Source organism: Chanos chanos, chromosome 7 (genome assembly GCF_902362185.1).
Source record: "Chanos chanos chromosome 7, fChaCha1.1, whole genome shotgun sequence".
NCBI lineage: Eukaryota > Metazoa > Chordata > Actinopteri > Gonorynchiformes > Chanidae > Chanos > Chanos chanos.
In genome coordinates, this window is record NC_044501.1 from 23,539,874 (window position 1) to 23,565,883 (window position 26,010).

General features: G+C 39.9%; 1 protein-coding gene across 3 annotated transcripts in view; it reads right to left on the bottom strand.

Annotated features, from left to right (window-relative positions):
* Window positions 1-26,010, bottom strand: part of gnas (GNAS complex locus) — a 68,268-nt gene that overhangs the window by 27,175 nt on the left and 15,083 nt on the right. Inside the window, exons 1-5 of one of the 3 annotated variants that reach the window (XM_030780078.1) lie at window positions 10,411-10,734; window positions 8,641-8,713; window positions 7,565-7,569; window positions 984-1,036; window positions 757-891 (exon numbers count right to left, since the gene is read on the bottom strand). In XM_030780078.1, the coding sequence (XP_030635938.1) occupies window positions 757-891; window positions 984-1,036; window positions 7,565-7,569; window positions 8,641-8,713; window positions 10,411-10,549 (405 nt within the window). In that variant the 5' untranslated portion in view covers window positions 10,550-10,734. Of the gene's footprint in view, window positions 1-756; window positions 892-983; window positions 1,039-7,564; window positions 7,570-8,640; window positions 8,714-10,410; window positions 10,735-26,010 lie in introns of those variants that run through there. The other 2 variants (XM_030780077.1, XM_030780076.1) reach the window with 2 other exon arrangements.

Below are 26,010 nucleotides of genomic sequence, written 5' to 3' on the forward strand. Positions count from 1 at the left end.
GACACTTACTCAATTTACCCATGTGACCTCCCTAGAGGAGAATTTTATCCCCTAATTACTGAAGCACAACACACACCAATACACACAAGCAAGGGATCATGGTTCCACCCAAACGCACACAAACGATCTCCCAACACCCTGAGTAAAACAGTGCAGTGGGGTTACTGCGGTCATGTGAGCCTGTTCTCATCAGGTCCTGTTTTAAGATCACCTCAGGCAGACATAGAAAAGACTGTGAGCATTTTGAGTGAAATCTTTTGTGAGGACTCTAAAGAACTGTACAATGCACCGATACTGCGATTTCAGAAACAAAATGTGCTCTTCATCACAAGTTACATTTCAAGAACCTGAACACACATACAACACACACAAAGTCAGATTCACATGCGATTTGTTTAACCCCTTTTTCTTCAATGATTAAGCACCACAACTTGCATGATCTCACTAGTTCAGGTCTGGGCAAAAGAAAAAACACAGCATCAGTTGCAAAGGAGAGAAGAAACCACAGAATAAACCAGTTACATCTATGTTTTCATGAAAGAGTTTACATTGTTACACAATTCATGGCAGCTACCTGAAGCCTTCCAAACCACTGAGCATTTGGAACTTCCATTTGAACAAGAATGTACAGAGTTCTCCAAGCAGAATATCTGCACCATTTCATAAAATCTGTAAAATCTTTCATATGCACCCCTCTTCCGCTTAGAAGCTTACATTGAAATAAAGTGAATACAGACGGACAAATTTAACACTTACTGATGGAAATTCAAAGTCCTTCTGATTTCCTTCCGATTCCTTTTTGAAGTTGAGGATGTAATCAATCCGGAACCGGTTTGCTGGACAGGCTAACTGGACAGGTGGAACCAAGGTGCTCATTGCTGTAACGATAGTCTGGGGGAGGGGGGGGGGGTGTTGATAAAGCATTTTTAAAACATGGAGCTACCAATATTAAGATCTTTGACAACGAAACAAAAAAAAATTACCTCTATTGCTTCTTTGATATTATTCTTAATGTCCTGAATTTTCTGCTTTTTCTCTCTGTGAAGCACACAAAGACACAGGTTAACATTCACATCTAACATCTGCATTCACAGCTGTTTCCACCTGACGAAATCTGGTTTCTTGTGAAAAGTGTTTAAAAGAAAAAGACAACTGTATGACTAACCACCAGTAATCCCCACTCTGCCCAATACTACACACAGAGTGTTCTATTGTCGACACTGTGGCAAGCTGCAGAATAACAGAGATAGGCACTTTCAAAATAATTGGCACCCTTGATCAAAATAAGCTGAAAATGCCATAGAGAACAAGCAACATACACATATATTCTTAACTGAGGAAAAATATTTTCTTTGAACATGACTTGTCAGAGGGTTTTTAACAGGTAATTTTGCCCTTACCTCAGGCATAAGTCTAATTTACCAATTTACATGACATTACAGGAGATATGAACTGCACTGCACTGGATCTTTGGAGATCCCCCCCGACTATTTTTATACTTTTTTGCACCTCACAACTTTCTACAGCAGCTTACCTCATAAAGACGACATAACAAAAACCAGCTGATGTTTTAATCTGGCACGGGTCAAAAAAACCAAAAAGTAATTTATCTGCAGTGCAGAACTACAACTGCAATACTACATCTAAAGCATTTCATCTACAGTACAGTGCTACATCTTAAGAACTTTATTATGTAGAACACGTAGTTAAAAAGCATAGAAGATAAGCAAAGTTCAAAACTGTCATCATCTGCCTTGTAGTTAAAAAAAAAAAAAAAGGATATCCAGAAGAAAACTGGTTGATGATGTTAACCAATTTTAATCAATAGCTAATGTGTTTATTATGTTTACCACAGTCAGTGTGTTCAAGGTGACAGACCCCACTTCCTGTTTCCATGTGTTCACCATGAAAAGATGACTTGAGTGTATCTGCACTGTGTGCCCTCATATGAACATCTCATTTCATACCAATATCTCAAATCACAACACGCAGAAAAAAGAGCTGAGGGGTTACACTCATGTCTCTTCATGGTGCTCCATTTGCTAGTGTCCTTCTCTTAATTTGCAGTTTGACCACATGAGGGCTAAAGAAAGGAGTCCACCAAAGGTGCTAACCACAGTGCGAAAAACCGCAGATATTTCCTAAGTTTAATTACAGTCAATCCCTGCGATTTATGATTACAGTTAACATCAAGGAAAACGCTCAGTGATAATTTACCAGTTTATGGTTTATCGTGGTTTAACTTTAAAGAAAACTAAACCAACTCAGAAATGAAGTTTTTCTTTCTTTTTAATTTGAACATAAAGAAATTTAACACAAAAAGACAGCTCTTCCAAATATGAGAATGAAAGACAACTAGGTCACAACAGCTTTTATTTCATGGTTCTTCTTTCAGAAAATAAGTATAAGAAAACTAAACTTCAGCACCTTTGAGCAACAGTTCTTTTAAGACTCTTCTCCATGAAAACAAGTGAAATGCTGTAAATCTAAACATCAGTGCATTTCAATTGCTCATGATAATGACTGCAAGAAAATTAAACCTGAGCATAAATTTTTACACTTCTTCTCATAGAAAATCAGTATAAGAAAACTAAACTTGAACAGGACTGTTGTTCGAACGTGCATTTTTAGCACAAGAAAAATGACAACCAGCTGCTCTGACCTTTTTCAGTTCAATGTGTGGAAGGGGTGCAATAAATAATCAACGTAGTTGACTAAAATCGATGACCAACTTAGTTGGCAGCGAATTTAATTGTCGATTTGTTTATGACATCATCGCGTATTTTTCGTGCTGACTCAGAATGCTCAGACACTTAACTTAAGCTACGTTGCTTTACTGGAGTGAACAACAGAGATAGCAACACCTTCACAACCAAAGATCTGAAAAGTGTGGCAGCATTTCAGTCTTAATTCTGCCAAGAAGGTCGTGAACTGCAACATTTGCAAACCTGATCTTGCCTGGTATAGGAGCACATCAGTTATGCTCGAGCATCTAAAGAGGTGGCACGTTGGCTCTCTGGATGATGAAGACTCGTCTCACTAAGTTAATTCGCTAGCTGGCATAGCTAATGTTAATGTTAAAAGCCATGTTACTTCATGTTATGAGCTGTAACATTTTCTATTTTGAAATACATTTTCTCTTGATCAATAAATTATAAATGATGTTGAATATACAGTGTAGCAAATAATAACCTATTATTCACAACGATCCTGTTCACATTCCAAATGTGCCCTAACTGTACAATGTTAAACAGCCTGTCTGCTATTTAGAAATTCTCTTCTTAAATGTTGCATTCAAAACAGTTGTTTGTTGCAGCCCTAATGTGTGGCTATTTGGATATACAAAAAACAAGATCCTGCTTAGGAGAGCCTAGAGGTTAGATTGGTTTTATTTGCTTGTGTGGGTTCACATATTCCTATATAACATTATCCAAGGTCTGAGTAATGGCGGCATGTGTTTTTTTGTTGCTGCTGTGATTTAAAATGGTCAGTATTGTCATTGAAGGTGGTGTAATTGCCTTCTCAGTTACTGCATATGCACAACCCTTCATAAGCATGGTCCATGTTTTTTTTCCCAAAGTGAGAAATGCAAAGAAAAAGAAGCTGGCTCCATATTATGATTAACATTATTTTTAGTAATCAAAAACACAAACAGTGTGGAGTGTTCTCTTATGCTGAGTATACATATTCTCTTTGACTTAATTTACTTACAAGTACTAAGGTGGGGGGTGGGGGGAGTCTGTGGTCTACTACACACATACTGTGAACCAAACCAATCACTACACAACCACAGTTTCATTACAAAACCAAACCAATCACTACACAACCACAGTTTCATTACAAAACCAAACCAATCACTACACAACCACAGTTTCATTACAAATCCAAACCAATCATTACACAACCACAGTTTCATTACAAATCCAAACCAATCACTACACAATCACAGTTTCATTACAAATCCAAACCAATCACTACACAATCACAGTTTCATTACAAATCCAAACCAATCACTACACAACCACAGTTTCATTACAAAACCAAACCAATCACTACACAACCACAGTTTCATTACAAATCCAAACCAATCACTACACAACCACAGTTTCATTACAAATCCAAACCAATCACTACACAATCACAGTTTCATTACAAATCCAAACCAATCACTACACAATCACAGTTTCATTACAAAACCATGTTTCATTGTTTTTATCTTTAAATTAGGTATTTAAACATTTATTAGAATTTAGAATCTCTGTGATTGCACACACACACTGTGAGCAGTGAGTAGTGAACCTCTGCATTTAACCCATCCTTTACACACCTTTAGTGAGCACACACACAAGAAGCAGGAGCAGTGGGCAGCACGCCTGCACCCGGGGGGCAGTTGGGTGTTAGGCGCCTTACCCAAGGGCACTTCAGCCGTGGATGTTGTGGGAGGGAAAGCACTGTTCACCCACACATTTTCCTGCCATTCCCGGGGACTGAACCGGCTACAATGCTACATTCAAACAAACAGGTGAGGGGTTCCCAGGAAAACAAAAAATCCAACAATTTGAAGTGCCTGTAACAGTATGGCATCTCCACTTAAACTGGAAGCTATGGTCAAATGAGATGATAATATATCTCTCCAGCAGCTAAAACCAGCAGTGGGGTTGTTGTCAAAAGAAAGTCATGTAGGCAGAATGGAACATAACATTTACCCTGAAATACTGTGGCAAAACTTTGATTTAATGGTGCTATTTTTCTTCCAGAGGCTCAGTTTTCCTTGTTGAAGTCAACAGCATCACATCTTAAATAAATTAGATTTCTAATAACTATTATTCACTAGGAACAGCCAAAAAACCTGACTGCCACTGTCAGGATGGGAGTCTAACCACATGTGGATGACAATGACCACAACACCACATCAAAATACAAAGAAATACTTCAACACTCATAAAATCACAACAATTATGCAATGCCCATCTCTTTCTAAGGACTGAAAACCAGTGATTTGAAGTTTAGACAAAGCGATACAAAGGATCTAGGAAGAGCCTGTGTGGAGCACTGTTCTATAATCCCTCTCAAAAGTTTCCTTATACCACAGACATTATAGAGAAAGGTTTGGTGCTTTTTTATCCCCCATGTTGAAAGGAAGCGCTTAGAGTGCTACAACCAAAGATGCCGATCACTGTGAGAAATGTTGTAAATAAATTTACAGCTTGATAAAGTAGCCTAGTTATTTTAATTGATCATCTGAATTATTCACAAAGTAAACAGCAAATGTTGTAAACCTATATCTCATTACCAGCAGTGTTTATTTTAACCAGATTCTTCCTAACCAAGCCTGGTTTGGGTTGCAGTTGTCCTCTTTTCTCTCTCTCACTGCCATGACAGCCTCCCAGATCCTAATAGTTTAGACATGTGCCAAAAAAGACAAATTACTGTAATGTCTGGACTTTTATGAGCTTAAACATGTCAATTTTGTTATTAAGAATGTCTTTTTTGAATAAAGGTCATCCATATCCAACCTAAATATTGTGTGCTATTTAAAAGAAGCTATATCGATACATTCTTTGCATTTCAAGAGTCCCACAGTACAGCAAAAACACAACAGTGTCTCTAGTCTGAAATCACTAGAGGCTGTGCCACTGAAAATCACGTTACGGATTCCTGAATCCCTCCCATAACTACTGAGAAATACACAACCTTTCTCTGTATCAGACCAGCGGTTGGCCATATGTCTCAAAGCGACCTGATGTTAGCCAGGCACTCATTGAGAAGATCCTGCTTCTATTGTCTTTAAACCAAACTGACTATGGTATTCAGTACTGTTTTTCCAATGATGATAGATACATAACTACAATATCTGACAACATTTCTTAACTTTATGTTAGCGTATAATAACTTGCATATCGCGGTGACCAGTCTTATTTACCATGGTAGTGAATATGTTCAGAATTTCAAATATCATTGAAGTACAATTTTTTTTCCAGAAATTTTTAACACACCAAACCAACAAAATACAGGGAACATGGTAACATAAAGTGTCTTCACAGCTTCAGTGTGCCTTGACATGAATTACAAGAAACAGGATTACACAGACTACTGGAAGGATATAACACTGTGGTTGCATAAGATCGGCATCATTTGTTATATTGATCATGGCGATGGAGTTCCAGACCACACTGCCCCAGAACCTCCGGTGAGTACTCAGCTGGGCCAAGAGCTGGTGAATGAGATGGTTAAATAGATCCATTATACAGTTAAGTGACCACAGAGGGACAGTCATCCTGGAAGACACCAAATCCATTAGGATTAAAATGTGTTTTCACTGCAAGACAAAGGTTCAGCTTTGTATTTATCCACAGTGATGCTGTTTTCCAGGGCTGAATGGTCTAAACCAGTGATTCTTAACTCCACTCCTGGGGACCCACTGTCCAGCACGTCTTTGACTTAACTCTTCATTGCCACAGATAATTGATTAATCAAGCCCTAGATTAGCTCAATCAGTGGAATCAGGTGTGTAAGTCCTGCGTTAAAACAAAGATGTGCAGGACAATGGGCCCCCAGGACTGGAGTTGAGGATCACTGGTCTAAACCTCACCATAACAACACACCCACTTAATTCTGACAAACACACACACTGACCTGTAGCCTCTGCTTTTCCTGTGCAAAACATGGAACTGATCATACCATTTGTTCACACAAAAAATAGATGACTACCTGAGTCTTTTGCCCCTGTTCACCTGAGCACATGCATTTTGGTGTAATAATTTGGTGCAGTAATTACTCAAAGCAACTCGACCACAGCATCACACTTGGCGAAGACCTTGACGGACCAAAACTGCTTGCTCCCATCATAGGCTGATAACTACAGCCAACTGACTGAGATGGTTGACCATACACAAATATTAAGATTGAGGTGTATGTGATTTTTGCCACATTTCACCATAATTGATAATGACTCTTCTGGACTTCCATGCCAGCATCACTATAGCTGTAGCTTCTCAACAAACATCACTGGGTTGAGCAGTCCTCATCACTAAAGCTCCTGCCAAAAATAACCCCTCTCTCACATACACTAAGAACCTGTTCTTTAACCAGACAGCCAGAGTAATGGGGAGGTGATCTGCCCAGTGTTTTTACACACGGATCCCAAGCATAATGGGATGGAAATTTAACTGAACTCAAAACCAACATCTGTGTTTAAGCACCAGTGTTCAGAATACGTTGTATCTCACACTTATGCAAGTACTCACTTTTATTGTTGCAATTATCTGCATGTCCTGAAGTTCTGTCCAAATACTACGCAACAGGGTCAGTTATGATATGAAATATTATTAAACCAAAAATCACCAAAAACATCTCTGACAAAAAATATAATTGTTTCAATCAAACATCTCAGCCAAAAACAACAGACCTGCTCAACTGACTGTGAAAAATCTCTATGCTTTTTCGGTGTTCTCACAATGAATAAATGAAGTCACAGCACATTTCATTATGACATACCAAACAAGCACCGAGTCAGACAACATTTCACTTTTAGATATGGTCATCTGGGACAATAATTATTCACCATTGCTCTCTGTAAATGCGTGGCAGGTTACAAACATGACAAAAAGAAGAGCTGAGTGAAGGGGACTGGTGAAGGGGTCAAAACTACCTGAATCAACCCTACTGTAAAACTCTATGACACACAGGTCTCACTACCTCCCTGCACCTCCCTTCTTTCTGCCTTTTCTTCACTTTTCCCTTCCGTCTCCAAATGTCACTTATCTAGTCCTCTTTATTTTCCATCTCATGTCAGGTCCCTGCACAGGACGGACAGAGTAAACGTACAATTGGCTTGTCCACAGCCCAAACACAACCCACTAGAAACTGAGGCTGAGGAAACAGGGCAGCAGCATTTCTGCAGATACCATGGAGAATAAAAAACATTACAGAAGAAAAAGTAAGGGGGACCATATTTAGGGAAGTTTGTCATTATAGTAAAGTTGTCAGCTGATTTTTGAAAGTGGTGGAGGAAAAGAGCACAAAGACATCCTGAGTAGATTCAGACTATAATCAAGTTTTTATCAAATGAGATAGACGCCTATGACACATCACATGAGAATGATGCATCTGGGTGAAACACCTGTTTAAAACTGTGTCAGGTAATTATAACTTTAAGATCATGTCTTCTGGTCTTTTCAACAAAGTAAATCAGGCAGTCAAAAAACAGATATACAACTACACAAAAATACTTCTGGTCAAATTTTCTTTTATGGTTGAACCTCAACAAGACATGCAATTTCTACAACAAAGGCATTTTCAAGCTATTCTCAAATAGTAACAGACATATCAGATATTCCTACACACTGTAAACTTTGGCTCTTTTGTTTTGTCTCCCAGTCAACACCTAGTCCATCAGATATAATCAACCAAAATTAACAAAATGAGACTGAAGGTTTTACATCAGTGTAAAGAAATAAAACACCATAATCTACAACTACATACTACAATATTATGTTACTTCTGTTTGTCTGAGAGCCACAGAGAGCAAAAAGAGAGAGAGACAAAGTGTTTAGGCATTCTGTGAAAACCACCAACATTGTTCATACTCATTCATACTTCATAGGTAGCCCACCTAAGAGGGCACAAACTCATACTTACTCTGCATTGAAGCCATTGACATGCAAAATCCGCATCTGTTTCACTATGGTGCTCTTCCCAGATTCTCCAGCTCCTGTGGAAAAAAACAAAGAGTGAAAAAATTAGACAACTTTCAATAATCAGTCCTAATTTGTGTGAGACCAGGATCTTTCTTTGACTGACAATGTGTCAGTATGGCACTGCCAACATGCTGAGTATTCAGGCTTCCCCAATAATGCTGGAATGCAGAGGTCATGTTTACGGCCACAGAGGTCATGGCTGGGTCAGTGAATGGAAATCCACTGTATGAAAATCAATACCACACATACATCCACAGTCGGGCTTCTGGTGATCAGAACTTGATAAATATCAAACTGTAACGCAAACTAAAATCATAAAGGGAGCACTCAAAACAAAATGTACACAACTTCTGGACTTTACATATTTGAGTCCATTTTCCTGCCATCCTGAATTAGTAAGTCCACAGGACGATGGTGGCACTACTGTGTTCCACAGTGATGGGGGCAGCCAGCTCAGATTTACAGCCTGAACTGGTCTGAACATCAATTTCAACAACTGAGTTTACTAAACGTTTTCATTTATGACGGCTTGGCTACACTGTGGCAGAGACCGATTGAGACTCCATGCACGGACAATGTGACGTGTTCAGCATGATAGTGGATGATCAGATTGAAGTCAGATATGGGTAATTATGTGACAATGTCGTAATCATGTTGGTTACAGCCAAATCATTAAGTCGCAAAAATAAAGTTAGCCGGTTAGCCGTCCCTCACTATTAGGGTTACCTCAGAAGAAATGGGTTCATAGTTCGTGGATTTAATTTTAAGTCAATATTCACTTACATACATATGCATTTTTTTTTAAACTAACAGAAAACTGGACCAAATAACTGGACTAAAGCCAAACATCCCATCAAAACTAAATCAATATAAGACGCACCCATCCTTCATCGGACCGTCCACGCTGCATCTATCATCACCACCTTTATAGAACAGATCTCTAAAATGTTTCAACTTAAGTATTAAAATATAAATGTGGTGGACACGAATAGTGACACTTTCGCATATCTTAAATTAAAATGCAATAAGTGATAACCAGCTCATCTAACGGCCCGGGCAAAACTACACAACTACTAGTGGCAGTCACAACTGGGCTGGTGTCTTGCAAAACAGTCCGACTGCTGATAAATTTCTGAGACGAAACACGCGATTAAAACGTTCTTTATAAGAGGCATGTAGTGCGTTGGCTGTATGCTTACATAAAGATCATGGAGGCCTAGAAATAATAGTTGATGGTCTAATGGTCTAAACATCGAGCGATGTAATGACCATGAAACCGCATGACCCGTGTAATTGGCACTCGACGCTGAATTCGGTTGTGAAGGCATGGACAAACGGCACACAGGCCAATTTGTTACATTTTATCATCCCTTTTAGGTTTTATTTATATTATAGTATGCAGTAGCATCAGACAAAGGGGTATATGATGTTTCGCCAACGTCTGTTGTGGGCCTACACGGCGTGCGCATGGTGACAGCCACATAGCATGCCCAGGTTCAGCTAAACATGTAGGCTACGAAATACAAACGTCACCCTACAAACAGGTACTGTTTGAGCATACATAGCAGCTTGGACGTTACTGAACGTAGACTTCATTGATCCTGAGGTCAATTAAGAGGCTACAAGCTAATTTACTGAGTATCATCAGCATATACAGTGCATGTGTTTACAAAGTAAGACATATACAGCAGTTTACCATGGAACAACCTACCTAAGAGTAGTAGACGGTGAGTTGCTCGGTATATTTGTTTGTCTTTCTGAAGCTGTTTCTCTATCTTTTTGTTGGCTTCTCTCTGTGCCTTCTCCTCATTTCGCTGATCTTCAGTTTTACTGTTGCCCAAACAACCCATCTTCCCAAAAACCCAATAAAAGGCTCGAGGGATCGGAGGTAATGTAATAAATAAATAAATAAACCAACCTATATTCCTAAATTGGCCCAAAACAAAAACACATTGATTGAGAATTGAGACATCTATGTCGTCAGTTGTGTCCTTCAAACAGAACTTTAACGCATGAAGTTGACAGGTCTTTACGGGAACATGGAATATAAACTAATAATTTCTCAGAATGGTGGATTTTATGGTATGGCTTTTACCGAGTGAGAGGGGTTGCAATACTACTAAGAGCACAAGGCCTGCCTCAAGACTGCCGACTTTTATTTTTTTATTTTAAATTGAGTGAATTAACAAAATTCTCAATATATGGGTATGTGCATCCTCCTCAGCCCTCTGTGTATATGAATGAATTCGATACGGGGTCCCCACGTCTTCCTGGCGAACAGAAATCCAAACACAGTTTAGCAAATCTGTCGTCGTGAATCCTTGATGATAATCCAAATCATTAATTTTAAACACCACTGCTGGTGAACACATCAACAGCCTCAACAAACGTATTGGTCTAGTCCAAACTGTCCACCAGTACAGACAGGCAGAAAGAGATAGAAGGGTGGCAGAAAATTAAAAAATAAATATTTTCAACAAAATGACGGCATGTGGACTGCTGCGCATTAATCTGTAGTTGAAACTGTCCCCTTAAATCTGTTAAAAGACGTTACTGTTGCAAATTAAGAAAGTATGTCCTGTTTCGGTCCGTTTAATAGGTGTATTTTCCTTTCTCTTCTACGATGATAGCTGGTTGCTTTTTGGGGCTGTCCAAATCAAATGAGGCCCTTCACCGTCTTTTTCTCCGTTACTGTAATTTGAATTTCTACTCGCATCTGTACGCTTGTCTGACACGAACAATGATTCTCAAGGGTGTTCCGACATTGAATACAATTTCACCGATTCCAGAAAATATATGAAAATCCTTCGATAGTTTCCAGTTTAACGCAGACAGGATCCACTGACAGTCTAAGCTTTGTATTCCTTTTGAATTCGTATGGTAGATACATGTGCAATTAGATACATCAAGATAAAGCACTTTAAGAGGACAAATACCACGATGACAGCAATTTCTTCGTGGGCGGACAATGTTGGCTCTTGAACAAACGTGAATAAATCCTTTCTTTACGAGTATTTTTTGGTATTTTTTTTCCTTTTCCCAGTGAATTGAACATTGAGATAGATAGCGTTGAAGAGATGGGTGGGGCAAACAGCTCTCATTGAACCCTGGGAACGACGAGCGCCTAATCACATGATTGCCAGAAAACGTCAGCAAGTTGCAATTTTACAGAGAAAAGGCGCCCTCTTTGAAGACCTCATGCATTGTGAAGTAAATGCTACTCTGGCGCCAAATTACACTTTGATTCATTAAGAATGGCAGTGTTTATGAAACATGTTCAAATTCTTCAAAAACTACGGCTATTGTGCCATAGACCATAAATCTGTCTTTATGAAGACGGATCACAAAATACTGAAATGTTTTATACTTAAGAAGAGTACAATATTTCAACCTTCCCAACTTTCCCTTCCCACTTACATCATGCGCTACACAACTTCTCTGTTAAAATGTATCATTAAGTGGATGTAAAATGCAACTACCAAATTGTTACAAAGTGTCTGTGAATCTTTGTCGTAAGCCATGTTCTGGAGACATGCTCCTTTCCAGTGAATTGCTGGATGTGTTGTTAACAAAAACAACAAAAGAGTTCCAGCTCAAATGCCTCCATCAGTGTTTGGCTTGTCTGTTTTGTAAACTGACCTCTCCATTGGGTCCGACTGTCAGATGATCATCTCATCTTGCTGTTATGACTGTAAATAGATATAGACAGAGTATGGCCTGTCACCATCCCTCACCCTGTCTCCCAGCCATCTACTGCTCTAAAACAGACACATTACCAACATTTTGACATTTCAGTCATGGGAATAGCACTTTTTTTGATACTTGATATTACCTGACTATTAAAAAAATGATACAGTTACTGTAATGCATGCTGGGGCAGGTGGTTCATTAGCATCACGGTAGTGTTTAAATCCCGAGTATGTGCATATAAATAAATACGCACACACACACACACACACACACACACACATAGATAGATAGATAGATAGATAGATAGATAGATACTTACACTTCTGAACTTCTAAGGAGAAGGCCTCACCAAGGACTGATATTTGGAGAGTTTTTATTTTTAATTCCATAGTTAACATTACAGCCCAACCGATAGATGATTTTTAAGTCTGATGCCGATTTAGATATTTGAGGATTTTAAAAATCCAATAATGATATATTGGCTGATATTCTTCTTTTTCCCCCCAAAACACATAACATAAACAAAGATGTTCCCTAACCTTTGTTATGTGTGGTTATTTAAGAGTCCTCACTAAGATAACAGTACATAATGCAGTTTAAAATAAACTTGTTTTATTGTCATAAATAGTGCTTTAAAAGTACAACAAAATATATTAAAGTTTTGATAAATAATGCAGTAAACTGATACACTGACCTAGAATAAACGCTGCTGTTCAATGCCTCTTATACTAAATGACTGTCTGCAACTAGGACTTGCGACTTTGGGATTTCACACTACATGTTTGAAAGAGAAGCTATATAACTTTGTTTGGCTACCACCAAGCCATGCTGAGATGTGTTCTACAGACATGCGAGTCGCAGATATATTTGCTTCAGTTTAACCGCTCATTAATGTTATCTGTCTTCCACTGATAAATATGTGATTAGATAGCTTTGTTTGTAACCTAATTTAACAATGGACAGCATTATAAGCCGCTGTAAGTGATGTTGTTAGAGAATTTTTAGCAGTGACGAGAGAAATGATAGTACAGTTTGTTTACTCGCTAGAACTGCCACACTGTTTCATAAATAAACCTACAGTCATGTTTGTCAACTGCGCCTACACCACTCAACTACTGTAATGTTACAGTTCTGGCTTTCATGTTACTGCAGCAAAACCAGGCATGGCTGACATGTCGTCATAACATGGTTGAAGGATCCATCTGTAACATTCACATAGAATATACTGGTAAGACTTGTTTAACGGCAATATTATAAATATGACATGGTAACAAATATCCCTATTGGATGCTGAACTATACTTGATTGTTATTGGTCCATTGCACACACAGATAGAGTTTGAGTTTGTCAACACATTCTCAGGGCGTGTGAAGTAGTGATGGGAAGTTTGGAACTTTTTACTGACTCGGATCCTTGAATCTTGTTCAGCAAAATGAGCGAATCTTTTTTCAAGTCATTCATTCATTTCGTCCATTGGAACTAGTGTGGCGATGTACCTGTCATCTGAGTGATGACAGAAAGAGCAAGGGCACGGTTCTCAAACACTAAGAGCAACATGGTTTGCTTCACCTGGTAAAGCATAATACACAAGTTCACTTTTGTTAAACTCTTAAGCAACCTTTTGAACCATATCCTGTTGAGTTATTCAGTTGCAATGACTGACTTTTGAATTGAGACAGTCAAAGTCAAAGCATTTATTATCATATGCACAGTTAAAACAAGTTTCCCTGTGCAATGAAATTCTTACTTTGCCTTCCACTCTGAACATGGTTTATCAAATAAACACGAGGTACAAGAAAGTACAGATAAAAGAAAACAATAAAAATATATAAAAATATCCAAAGAGCACCATGTACAATATGTTCAATTGCCCATACAAGAGCACTGCACTTATCAATAAAAATATCATTCTGTTTATTCAATGATAGCTATTCACTTTAATCCACCTGGTCATTGAGGACCCATAGTGTATAAACGTGTTCCAAAGGAAAGGCAAATTAAACATCCATTCAGTATCTACATTACATACGGCTAGCTAACTATGGAAATGTTCTGGTTGACCAACTAACATTAGCAAGCTCTCCTCACCAGTAATAATAGCATTGGTCATGTTACTGCTGTAACCACGTCAATAATGAACGAGAGACTCAGGACCCAAAGGCCCATATTAGTTGTGAGTCTTGAACGAATCACTCATTCCTACACTGAGTCTGCGCAGTGGTTATATGACAAGTGAACGGAAGGCACAGACCCAAAAGACCCGTTTGTGAATGAAACTGAGCCTGAGTGGCGCGCATGCACGGCCTAGGGAAAAAAAGAACAATTCACTCACTTAGAGGACTTGTTACTCCTGAGTCATACAAAAGATTAGTTCAAAATGAACGAATTGTTCACGAACGACACATCACTAGTGTGAAGTAGCCTACACCTTCCTGTAAGACAGTCATGTTTGCCGCCGGACTGCCAAATAAATACTTTGAGTTGTAGCAAGTCATTGTCTGAAATTAATCCAGGTACATATTGTATGAAACAAGACACCATCTTCCATCTCTCCGTTTCTTTTTTAAGTCATTTATCGGCCATTATAAACACCGATACTGATTTATCTGCAATCAGCTCATATCGGCCAATAATATGGCATGCCAATTTATTGGTCGGGCTCTACTTAACATTGTATTAACCACTATGAAGAACGTGGGTGAAACAGATCAAGCTGTCAATTCATAGCATGTCCCTGGCCATTCAAATACAAATGAAATTAAAATGTAAATGTTGAAATGAGACTTGTGTAAAACAAATAACTAAATAAAGGTCATACAGATTGTAGCATTAGTAATTCCTCAACTCAAGTAAGTGTGTGTGTGTAAGTGTGTTGTTAGATCTTTGTGTGCATCAGTCTATATGTCTATATTCTGTTCTGATGCACAACACACATAAAGCCATATTCAATGTTTACTGAAATGTCAGTCACAGCAGAGATATCAAGCATCAGTTATCCTGCAGGTAAAATAACTCTCATAAGGATATTTATTACATGTTGAGGGTTTTTTTTATTTTGTTGTATTTGTTTTGTTAGAGAATACAAATAAAGACCTAACTAACTAATAACCCAATATTGAAGAAGATTATTTTATCTCTCACAGAGAACTGTTCTAAAATGAACATATTAAACTACTCTGTGCATATTTCCATGTGGTTAGAGACAATGTAGAGCCAAGCTGTACAAAACACCTTTAGTCCTTACTATACATTCTGTACCCTTTAAGTCACAGTCAGTCAAAAATAAAACACTGCCTGGATCCTGATACATGGAGTCAGCTAATACTAGTGAAAATTCAGATGTGTAGGATGAAAAATGCGCAACTTAAATACAAATGAACTGAATTTAAAAAAAGTAAAAAAAAAAAAAAAAAAAAGGGGGGGAGGAAAGCAGAGCATTTTTCTGGTCCAGTGGAATATTTTTCTCTTGTTAAAGTACCATCAGGTAATCAGACCCAAACTCTGACCTCCATCAATTGACAACTGATTCATTTTGAGTTTGAACATATAATTTGCAAATTAGCTCTACAGGGAGAGATATCAGATAACAGATAACAAACAGGTATTTCTGCATTCCCAAACAACTACTAAAAAGCTGGCCTTCAGGACCATGACGAGCCATGAATGGGTTTATGTGAACAGATATTCATTAAACCCATTATGTTTTCACATTAAACACACAGTCGTTTAACATGGTAGAACGCGTGAAGAATTACACAGCCTAGAAACTGCGTGGGCTGAGACTTGGGCATCCCTGATCTGAGAAAGAACACAGGGAAGTTTTCATAACATGGATGCAAGTTTATGAGTCTTTCAGTAAGAAATAGAACTTTTCACAACAGGCGACAGCAAAAATAGCACCTAATATATACAGAACACACAAAAAATAAACGTAGAAAACATAACTCTAGATAACTCTATCTCTGTCTAAACCTACAAATGTTAAAAAAAAGGAAAAATGATGAAGCTATATTTTCCTTCACTCATCCAGTGATCTTAATACAGTCTGTAATCTCTTTGTAGTTTGGCCTGTTGGAAATGACAGAGTGGTTCTGAATAAAGCATACAGTACAATGTTTTGCTTTGTGTGTCAGGGACCAGAACAAAACTCAGATGAAGAGACTGACTTTATTTTTATAATTACAGGACAAGTTTCAGCAAAACAGCAACAAGACTGCACTGCAAGAATTAGAAATGTTGACATTGACCAGAGTCAGGCCAACACACATACACTGTGACAGTCTCATAGCTCCACAGGTTTTCTGTGTTACCTAACCTAAATAAAATGCCATCAGAACATCTTATTTTATGTTTGGTTAATGACAGCCATTCTAGGGGATTTCAGAAATATTTTTAGTAAGGTACATTGAAAATGCGTCGTTTGTTACGCAAAGGGTAAATAAAGAGCGGTTACTTAGTATGAGTAAAAGTTAAATACATATGGTCTAGGGCTAACTGTCTTACAAAGAATATTTCTTTTTATCAACAATTTAAAAATTAACAAATAAAAACAGAATTGTCAAAGCCCTGTGATTTGAATCCTTCCTTGTAAACCAATTCTCTTCCATTAAGGATATTTATGTCTTTTGGAGAGCGCTGACTACTTTACAGTCCTTCTGAAGGACTTCTGGGATTTGATGTTTTGTGTGACATCATTACAACAAGACACAGAGAAAGACAATAGAATATTTCATTAGGAATTGAGGCAGTTGTAAATACATACACAGAGCACAGAGTTCTGTTCAGAGATCTGCTGGCAGTTCAAACTGTCATTTTAACAGAGTTCAGCCCTAATCTTAAAGTTTACCAGGCAAAACAGGGTTTGGTTTATTTTGTAACACATTGCTTTGTCATGCACTGTGATATTCATTGTAAAGGTTAGACTATAATTCTACTTACATGGATAGAACTGCCATATGCACAATTGTGAAAACAATCTAAACTCACTCATGTACAACTTACAAAACTATTTTATTTTACTGCTAAAATGCAGGCTTTTGTATCATCTGAGGTTATGTATGAAAGTCCATCATGGGCAGGGGTCTCTGAGATAATCATACTGCACAAAGTCATTTGGTTTGGCATCAATCGATGTTCTTCATCATCCTCTCTTCACACACCCAGCCACAGTCAGTGTGTACACTCTATTCACTAGGTCTATTCACACATATGTCCATGTGTTTGTATACGCAATGAAAAACATGAATTACTTCTCTACCTGGGATGTTGGATGATATATACAGTTCTCCAGCTGTGATTAGTTTTCTCCTTTTGGAACCACATGTGAAGTTCGTTAAAGTATATTGTTATGACCCTGGGTCATAAGTGTGTGTTATTGTTTTGTGTGCTGTTGTTTTTCTCCCCCTGTCTGTGGGTGGTGCTGTTTCCCCTGTGTAGTCTGTTTTTCCCCCGCATGTTTCTCTGTTTCTTTTTATGTGATGAGTTGCAGGTGGCGGCTGGGGATTGGTCTATAGACTGATGGTGCCGTTTTTAAAAAGATACTGTTTCTGATGCCTGCTGCCCCCGCTTTTTCCTTACTCCCAACCCGACCGTGCCTGCTGTTGAGGATCGCTATTTTTGTGGATTGAAATTGACATGTTGTATATATTGTACATAGTGTATGTTAGAACAGTCCAGGTAGTTGTAGGGGTGTGAAGCCTTTTCTGTTGATTATTCTTTTTCTCCTGTTTTTCTGTTAGGGACATCATGAATATTCAGGACCCACCCCCTGTCCACATATCATGACTATTCAGGACCCCCCTCCCCCAGTCCACATATCATGACTATTCAGGACCCCCTCCCCCAGTCCACATATCATGACTATTCAGGACCCACCCCCTGTCCACACACCATGACTATTCAGGACCCACCCCCTGTCCACATATCATGACTATTCAGGACCCCCCTCCCCCAGTCCACATATCATGACTATTCAGGACCCCCTCCCCCAGTCCACATATCATGACTATTCAGGACCCACCCCCTGTCCACACACCATGACTATTCAGGACCCACCCCCTGTCCACATATCATGACTATTCAGGACCCCCTCCCCCAGTCCACATATCATGACTATTCAGGACCCCCCTCCCCCAGTCCACATATCATGACTATTCAGGACCCCCTCCCCCAGTCCACATATCATGACTATTCAGGACCCACCCCCTGTCCACACATCATGACTATTCAGGACCCACCCCCTGTCCACACATCGTGCAGTAGTTGGCAGCAGGAGGGCTGTTCGTGTTCACTTTGCTCCCATTTCATTATTAATTACTGTATGACGATCCAACCAGGGTCCTGTCTATTCAAATGCGATTAAAAATCATGGCTTAGTCTCTGTCTTGGTCATCTGTTTTTCTCCCGAACCTTCTGCTCCAGTGCATGTGTTACTTGTACGCTCAAAGATATAAAACTCAATTGTACTGGAAAACATTATGCTTAGTTCATTGCTTTGACTGACCCAAGGTAACTTGAATGCTTGGCAACTTAGTAACTTTAACCAAGTTTGAAGGTCATATCTTAGTAAATATAAATAATACTCATATTTGTGTAAAGTCAGACTTAAATTGGTACAATTTACTTCAGAGATTCAGAGCTAGAAGCTAGTTTGTATAATGTTCTCATGTCAACAGACAGAATTTTACAGCATAAGTAGTATTATGGTGCATAGCACATGACTGCTATTTTAACTGTAAGATGGTACTGTGGTGACATGAACAATTAACTATCTTAATCTTTTATCAAATTTTCTTTTGGCTTCTAAAAAAAATTTCGTCAAAGATAACTGGATTCATGGCCTAAGCAAGCTGTGGGGAGGAGACAGGAGATAAAAACTTAAGTGCAATGGTGTTTTCTGCCTCAGCCAGTGAGCTAGAGATGTAATCAAAAATATTCACACCAAAGACTTTTGCAAAAAGAAAATGAAAAATAACCAAATCAATTACTGGAGTATTCCCATTTATAGACCAAGAAATGAAGTGGCAGTCTAGCTCAAAACCAATATAACCGTGCAATAATTATTAGACCAGAACTCCTCAACCACCTCTCTTCCTGAGAACTTGTCAGTCACTGACTTAGACAGAAAGCCCTCCTATAGTGGCCCCTAAAAACTGCTCACTACATGGTCTACCTACAGAAATTAGGGAGGCAAACTCTCTTGATACCTTTAAAACCAAACTAAAGACTTGTCTGTTTTCTCTAACTTTTCTCTAATAGCTAATTCAATTTTGATTTGACCATTCAGGGAGGCTCAGTCTCTGCCTATGAAAGTTTAGTTTAGTTTATGCTGGTTTAGATGTCTCTCACAGTTTCTCTCTACCTTCTCTCCTCTCTACTTTCTACTGTCTCGACCGTGTTGTTCACTCTTTAACTAACCCGTTCTCCTCTGTCTGTGTGAGTGGTTGTTGTCTGTATCTCATGTGGCTCTCATCTTTAGGTCGGTGGCTCAACTTTGTCCCATGCCCTATATGGCCCTGCTCCACCTGCACCTTCCACAGCTATTAGCTTTGCTGCGTTAATGCATCTATGCACTACATTCTTTATTTTATTTATTAAGTCCCGATACCCTACTAATGCTTTCCTTTTCCCCCTCATCTTCTGTGTGTGTGTGTCTCATATGCTTGAGTATGAATGCCTCGTATGAGTGTGGCTGTATTCCTCCCAGGTGTGCCCCACCCCCCTCCGTCCTCTTCATCCCACCATGTCAGCCTCCTCATCATAGCCATACCCCTACTGTCAAACTACTGAAACTAATTAAAATCCAGAGGCATCCTGCTCCACTATAACAGTGTAGTTTGACTGTGGCATTTGTTTGATTATATACTGCATGTAGGTACTGTGTGGTACATATGGTCTGTGTTGTATGTTGTTTATGGTGTATACATTGTATATATTCTGACCTGTTTTATGTTTTATGCTCTTGCACTGACCGCCATGACAAATTCCTGTGTACCTTGTACATTCGGTGAATAAAGAGGACTTGGCTCCTGGTGCAAACAGCCCCTGCAAACACTAGAAGTTCCCAAAAAACATTTTTGTTGTTTGAATTTATCCCAGCATTCTCCTGATTAGGTCAGTGGTCAGGAACTCAGTGACTTGACCAGGAGAACTTTAAGGTGAATCCCTGCCACCAGCCTGAGCGGCCCCAAAATGGCCCTCACCCCTCATTTGTTTCTAGTGAAATGAACATGCATCAACCTTAGCAATCTGAGGACAGATGAGCCCACTTCTGAGCACACAGCCTAGAGTAACACATCTTGTGTTTCACCAGGCCTGCAACTTTGATCAGCTTTGATCATGTCACTGACGCTCCTCCCACTAAAAGCTGGTACAGTCCAATGGGCATTCTGAGCTGGAAAATCTCCACACTTCCTGGTCAGTGGGACTTGCAAATAACCCCTTCACAGGCATTCAGTCCACATGCATTCAATCAAGGGACAGAAGGAACAAATCAAGTGCAGTCACCTCTGTCTTGGGCAGCTCCTCTCAGAACTGCTCATCTGGAACTCCTGCCCAGGCTGTCCATTTGCGGGGCAAGTGGCCATTTTCTGGCAGAAAAATGTAGACCCATGAACTGTGGGAAAGTACTGCTCACCAAGCTGTGGTCTTGGTCATTCCACCTACTGCTTCAGCGAGTTGATGTACTAGACTTTGGTATTCCTACATGGATCTGGCATTGGGACTACATGACTCAAAAGCAAGTCTTCTGTTCCACCTCATACAGGACTTGCAATTTAGCCAGGAGCCCATTGTTACATGTAGGCAACAACAGATGGAATTTCTGACTTAGGAAAAAGTCTACATGTGCTCTGTGACTATGTTCTCAACACATTTTCTTGGGTGAGACCCGACAACCAAGGATGTTCAGCTGCTGTTTGGGTAATTCTTCCTCCAGGGCCTCACAATGGACATCAACTGGTCCCCTCATTTGTCAACTATAAAAGAGGTGAAAGGGGAAATAGCAAGTGGACACCTGAGCTACATCACATTAGGCAGAGAGTGGGGCCACAAATCCAATTCCAACCAGCCTCAGACAAAAATGTCAAGAGCAATGTTCTAATATGTCCTGCTGAGTCATACCATCAAGCTGCAACTGCTGAAGGAGAATCAAATACATCTGATATCACAAACCCACACCAGATGCATAGACAAGTCTTGGTCCTCAGGGCCTTTGTCTTTCTGGGGACTGGAGGGCAAGATGTGCCATTAAAAATTGACTTGGGTGGCACATTTCTGCAATGGTCCATTACATCAGTGATTGTCAGTTTCAATCCTGCGGACACATAAGACAGTACATTTTTACTCTCGCCTAGTGGACATCACACAACTATTAACCAGTCCCTCCAGGATTTCGTGGGCCTTTTTTGGGATTGTTGTGGCCTAAAATGCCTGATTTCACAGCAGCTTTTCTAGAAAATTGCGATGCATGTTGCGATGTTGTTAGGCTGCTTTTGATAACAAAACCATGCTATTCTGAGTATTCTAAGTAACCTTACCAAGAAGGCTTACAAAAACAGAATTAAAAGGATTACAAGAAAATCTAACAAAACATGCTTTATTTGTAAATGAAGAAGTGCACCTGCGGGGTATTCCACAGTATTCCAGGGTATTCCCCATATTTCACGGGGTATTCCACGCCATGTTTAAACATTTTATTTGAGACTTTTTTGTTCCTAAACTATTTTCTTAATCACACACTCACACACACATGCACACACGCACACACAGACACACAGTTTGTCACACAAACAGGAAAACATGTCTCTGTCACTTAGTGATAAACTACACTAACGTTATCACTAACCATGCATATTTTATCCAACTCACCTTGATTCTTTCAAGCACTTGCAATAGATCTGGATGCAACAGCCTCTGTCAAGGTGATTTGTCTTGTCTGTTGTCCTTGCATTTCAGCCATTCTCCGGGTGTGTTTTGCGGTAGGATAGTGTTTGTCAATCACTGACTTTCGTTTACGTTCCACCACAACGTTGCACGCAGTGCAAAACAGTTTACCCCTGCTTTCATGCAGAACATTGGGGAATTGCCTTGCGTGGTCTTTAGCAGTTATTTTTGTTGGTAAATGTAAGGCATTTGTGTCGCATGTGTCTACATCTTCACAGCATAAAACAAGTAAGTGATTTTGTTGATTTATGGCTCAACCTATTGCATGAAGAACTGCTATGGCTGGTGAAATTGGCGGGAAACTATGATGAAATTTGCAGAAAAGTTGCGTTGATCGGACAAAGTTGCAAGGGCGTGCAGAATTTACGGGGATTGGTTGAATTTGCGTTAATTGTTGCGATTGCAACATCGCGAAATCCTGGAGGGACGGACTAACACAAGCTCTAATCATCTGGAGGCCACACAACTACAGAAGTCTCTTGGCCAGCTTTCTAAACTATGCATTTTCACTCTTGGATCTTGCTGTGGTACATATGACCTTCGATATCTCAAAACTTTCAAGGGCCTCACCACTTCTCATGCTCCACTGGCTTCTTGTGGCTGCTCATTTTTGATTCATGACTCTGGTCTTCATCTACAGCCATGGTCATCAACCCTCGATCGTGATTGACTGGTAGATCTTTGAGACTTTCTCTGTACCTCCCAAAAATAATATAAAAATAAATACACAAATACATTATGCCTGATTATTTTCAGTTTTGCAAGCACCTCTGTCTCTCTCTTGATCCAGCTGTTGTATTTTTTTCAGCGAAGCAGGTGCTGCATTAACATGACCAATGAGATAAGAGAAGAGTATCGCAAACGTCAATATACGGCACTCGCTGGTGATAGCCTGTGAGGTAGCCAACACTTAGCTAGCATAACGGAGGCTCCATGAAAGAAGGCGAAAACGTACAATTTCCATCCAGAATGGGAAGAGGAGTTTCTTTTTACCTTTGTGAAAAACAAGTGTGTATGTACTGTATGCTGTGCCACCAAAGACAAGCACTGTCTAAAAGAGAAAATCAGGAGCAGCACCACAACACCAATCACCAGAAATTCAAAGACAGCCACCCACCAAAGAGCGCAATCCGTACTAGGAAAGCTGACGAGCTGAAACTGGAGTTGAAGGCCCAGCAATCGCTTTTCACAAAACCTGTTGATCAAAACGAGGCTACTCCTGAAGCATCATTTCATGTAAGTCACCTTTTGGCTAAACACAAGAAGCCTTTTACAGATGGCAATTTATTCAAGGAAGCAATGGCCATTACTGCAGAGACTGTCTTCTCTATGCTGGTGTCCAATGTTTGAGTCGTGGCAAAGCGCTGCAGTGATTTGTTGACTTGCTGCCTGAGATAAAGACTCTTCTGTAGACAAGGAACGAGGAGCACGAGTAACTGTCAGATGATGCATGGCTGCTGGACCTGAGGTTTCTGACAGACCTAAGGGCAAAACTGAGTGTGCTCAACAACAAGTTCAAAGGAAAAGACCGACACCTGCCCCACATGATAAGCGCAGTGAATGCATTCGAGGCCAAGTTCAGTGTTTGGACCATACATCTAAACAACGAGAGGCTGACACACTTTCCCAACCTGGAGAAAATGTCACTGGCCATCGAAGACAAGGATGCTTTTCACACTGTGCTCACCTGGACAGAGTGGCAACAGAGTTCAATCTGGATTTTGGTGAGTTAAGTCATGGAAAATGTTACTGCATTCATCTCAAACCCATTCCTGCCCATTGATATAGAACAGGTAGCAGGAATATTCCAGCAAGTATTTGTTTTGTCAAGTGAAGTTGGAAATGGGGCAGCGCAGTGGTGCAGTGGGTAGTGCGGTCGCCTCACAACAAGAAGGTATTCGGTTCAATTCCCGGTCGGGCGGCAAGGGTCCTTTCTGCGTGGCGGCCAGGGTCCTTTCTGTGTGGAGTTTGCATGTTGTCTCCATGTCTGCGTGGGTTTCCTCTGGGAGCTCCAGTTTCCTCCCACAGTCCAAAGACATACCCCGTGAACTGGTGAATTGCTCTGGGCATGAATGTGAGTGTGTTTGTCTGTGTCTGCCCTGCTATGTGTCTGTCTGTGTCTGCCCTTTCACCCTATGAGTGCTGGGATAGGCTCCGGCAACCCCCGCGACCCTGATTAGGATATGCGACTTAGATAATGAGTGATAGTGAGTGAGTTGGAGATGGTTGATTTGCAAAATAGAGCAAGATCAAGGGACAGCAACTTTTGGGTGAGAGAGAAGTTTCCTCTCCTTGCCGCATGTGCACTAAGAGTGAGTGCCTACTTTGGATCCACTTACCTCTGTGAAATGGCGTTTTCACAGATGAAAATAGTCAAAGCAAAGTACAGGCGCCATCTGACTGACAGTCGTCTCACAGACTGCCCGAGACTGGCTGTCCGTAGCTATCAGCGAAACTATAAAGCACTCACAGACAGTATTCAGTCACAGCCATTGCACTGACTTGAGTGAGTAACATGACTTCGACAGTTTTGCCTTCGGATGGCATTGTGAAAAGTGATGCTGCATTAGATGCAAACAGTAAGTGTAGTAACTTGCATGAAGCTTCAGTGGATAAGCATAACAGTTAACAATGGCACTTCATATGATCTGCTCACTGCAAGTGTGTTAATTTTTTTTTCTTTGTTGTCTACTATGAACAGAATCATTTCCTCACTCAAATGGAAAATAGGCCACACATGCCATTATTTTTTGTGTTGGAATTAAATTAAATAATGAAACTCAGAATTGAAGGTATGATATAAAATTCACACAGCAAGACAGCTATGGCATGTTTGATATGCTAGTTATTTTAGTGCAGTGCAGTGCAATGTTTTCTCAGTTGCATCAATTTGAAAGTTGGACCAAAGCATTTCATGTAATTTAAAAACAATTAGCCAACATAAATGGTCTGAAGTTGGAAGTACAATCTGGGCTGTCTTTTTCTCTCAACGCTTCAATAGGTACATCTTGCCTTTCATCAAGGCCAAGGTCAGGGATCTTGGGCTTAAAAAGGTTGGTGACCACTGGTCTACAGTGTCAGCAATGGAGTAGCACCATCCTGCTTCAAGGCAACAGTCTGTCCTTACAGGCAGGCTAGAGTACACCGTTAGGCATCCTCTGGAAGCCTGAATGCTTAATCACTATATGTTCCTGGATCTTGCTCCTCCAGGATTTCATAGTTCTCACTTATTACTCTAAAATGCCAGAAAGATCTTCACGTGAATGTGAATCCCTCCCTATTTTCCAGCAATAGCTAAAACCTCATCTTTTGAGACCGGAAGCCAAGCTCCTCAGTCTCTTAACTCAAACTATTACTGTGATATTTATGTAAAACAAATTCTTTGTGGATTCTCACTCTCACTTCTATATGGAAGGTTTTACACCTGTTAGGGACATATCCTGTACTGTTGAGAAACACTAAATTGCAGAATGTAGTATGGAGTCATGAGGCACTTTTGCACCAGGGGAACTTTTCCATAGTTATTAGAACTGTTGGAGAAAGTTACCCCTTTTTCGCGTGTTCGCACCATAGGAACTTAGAATGATTACAGTTCTTAGAACGCCGTTTTGAGGGGCTTTTTTAGCTCCTACTTCAGGGTAGGCACTTTCGCAGCGCAATAGGAACCTTGTGATGTAGG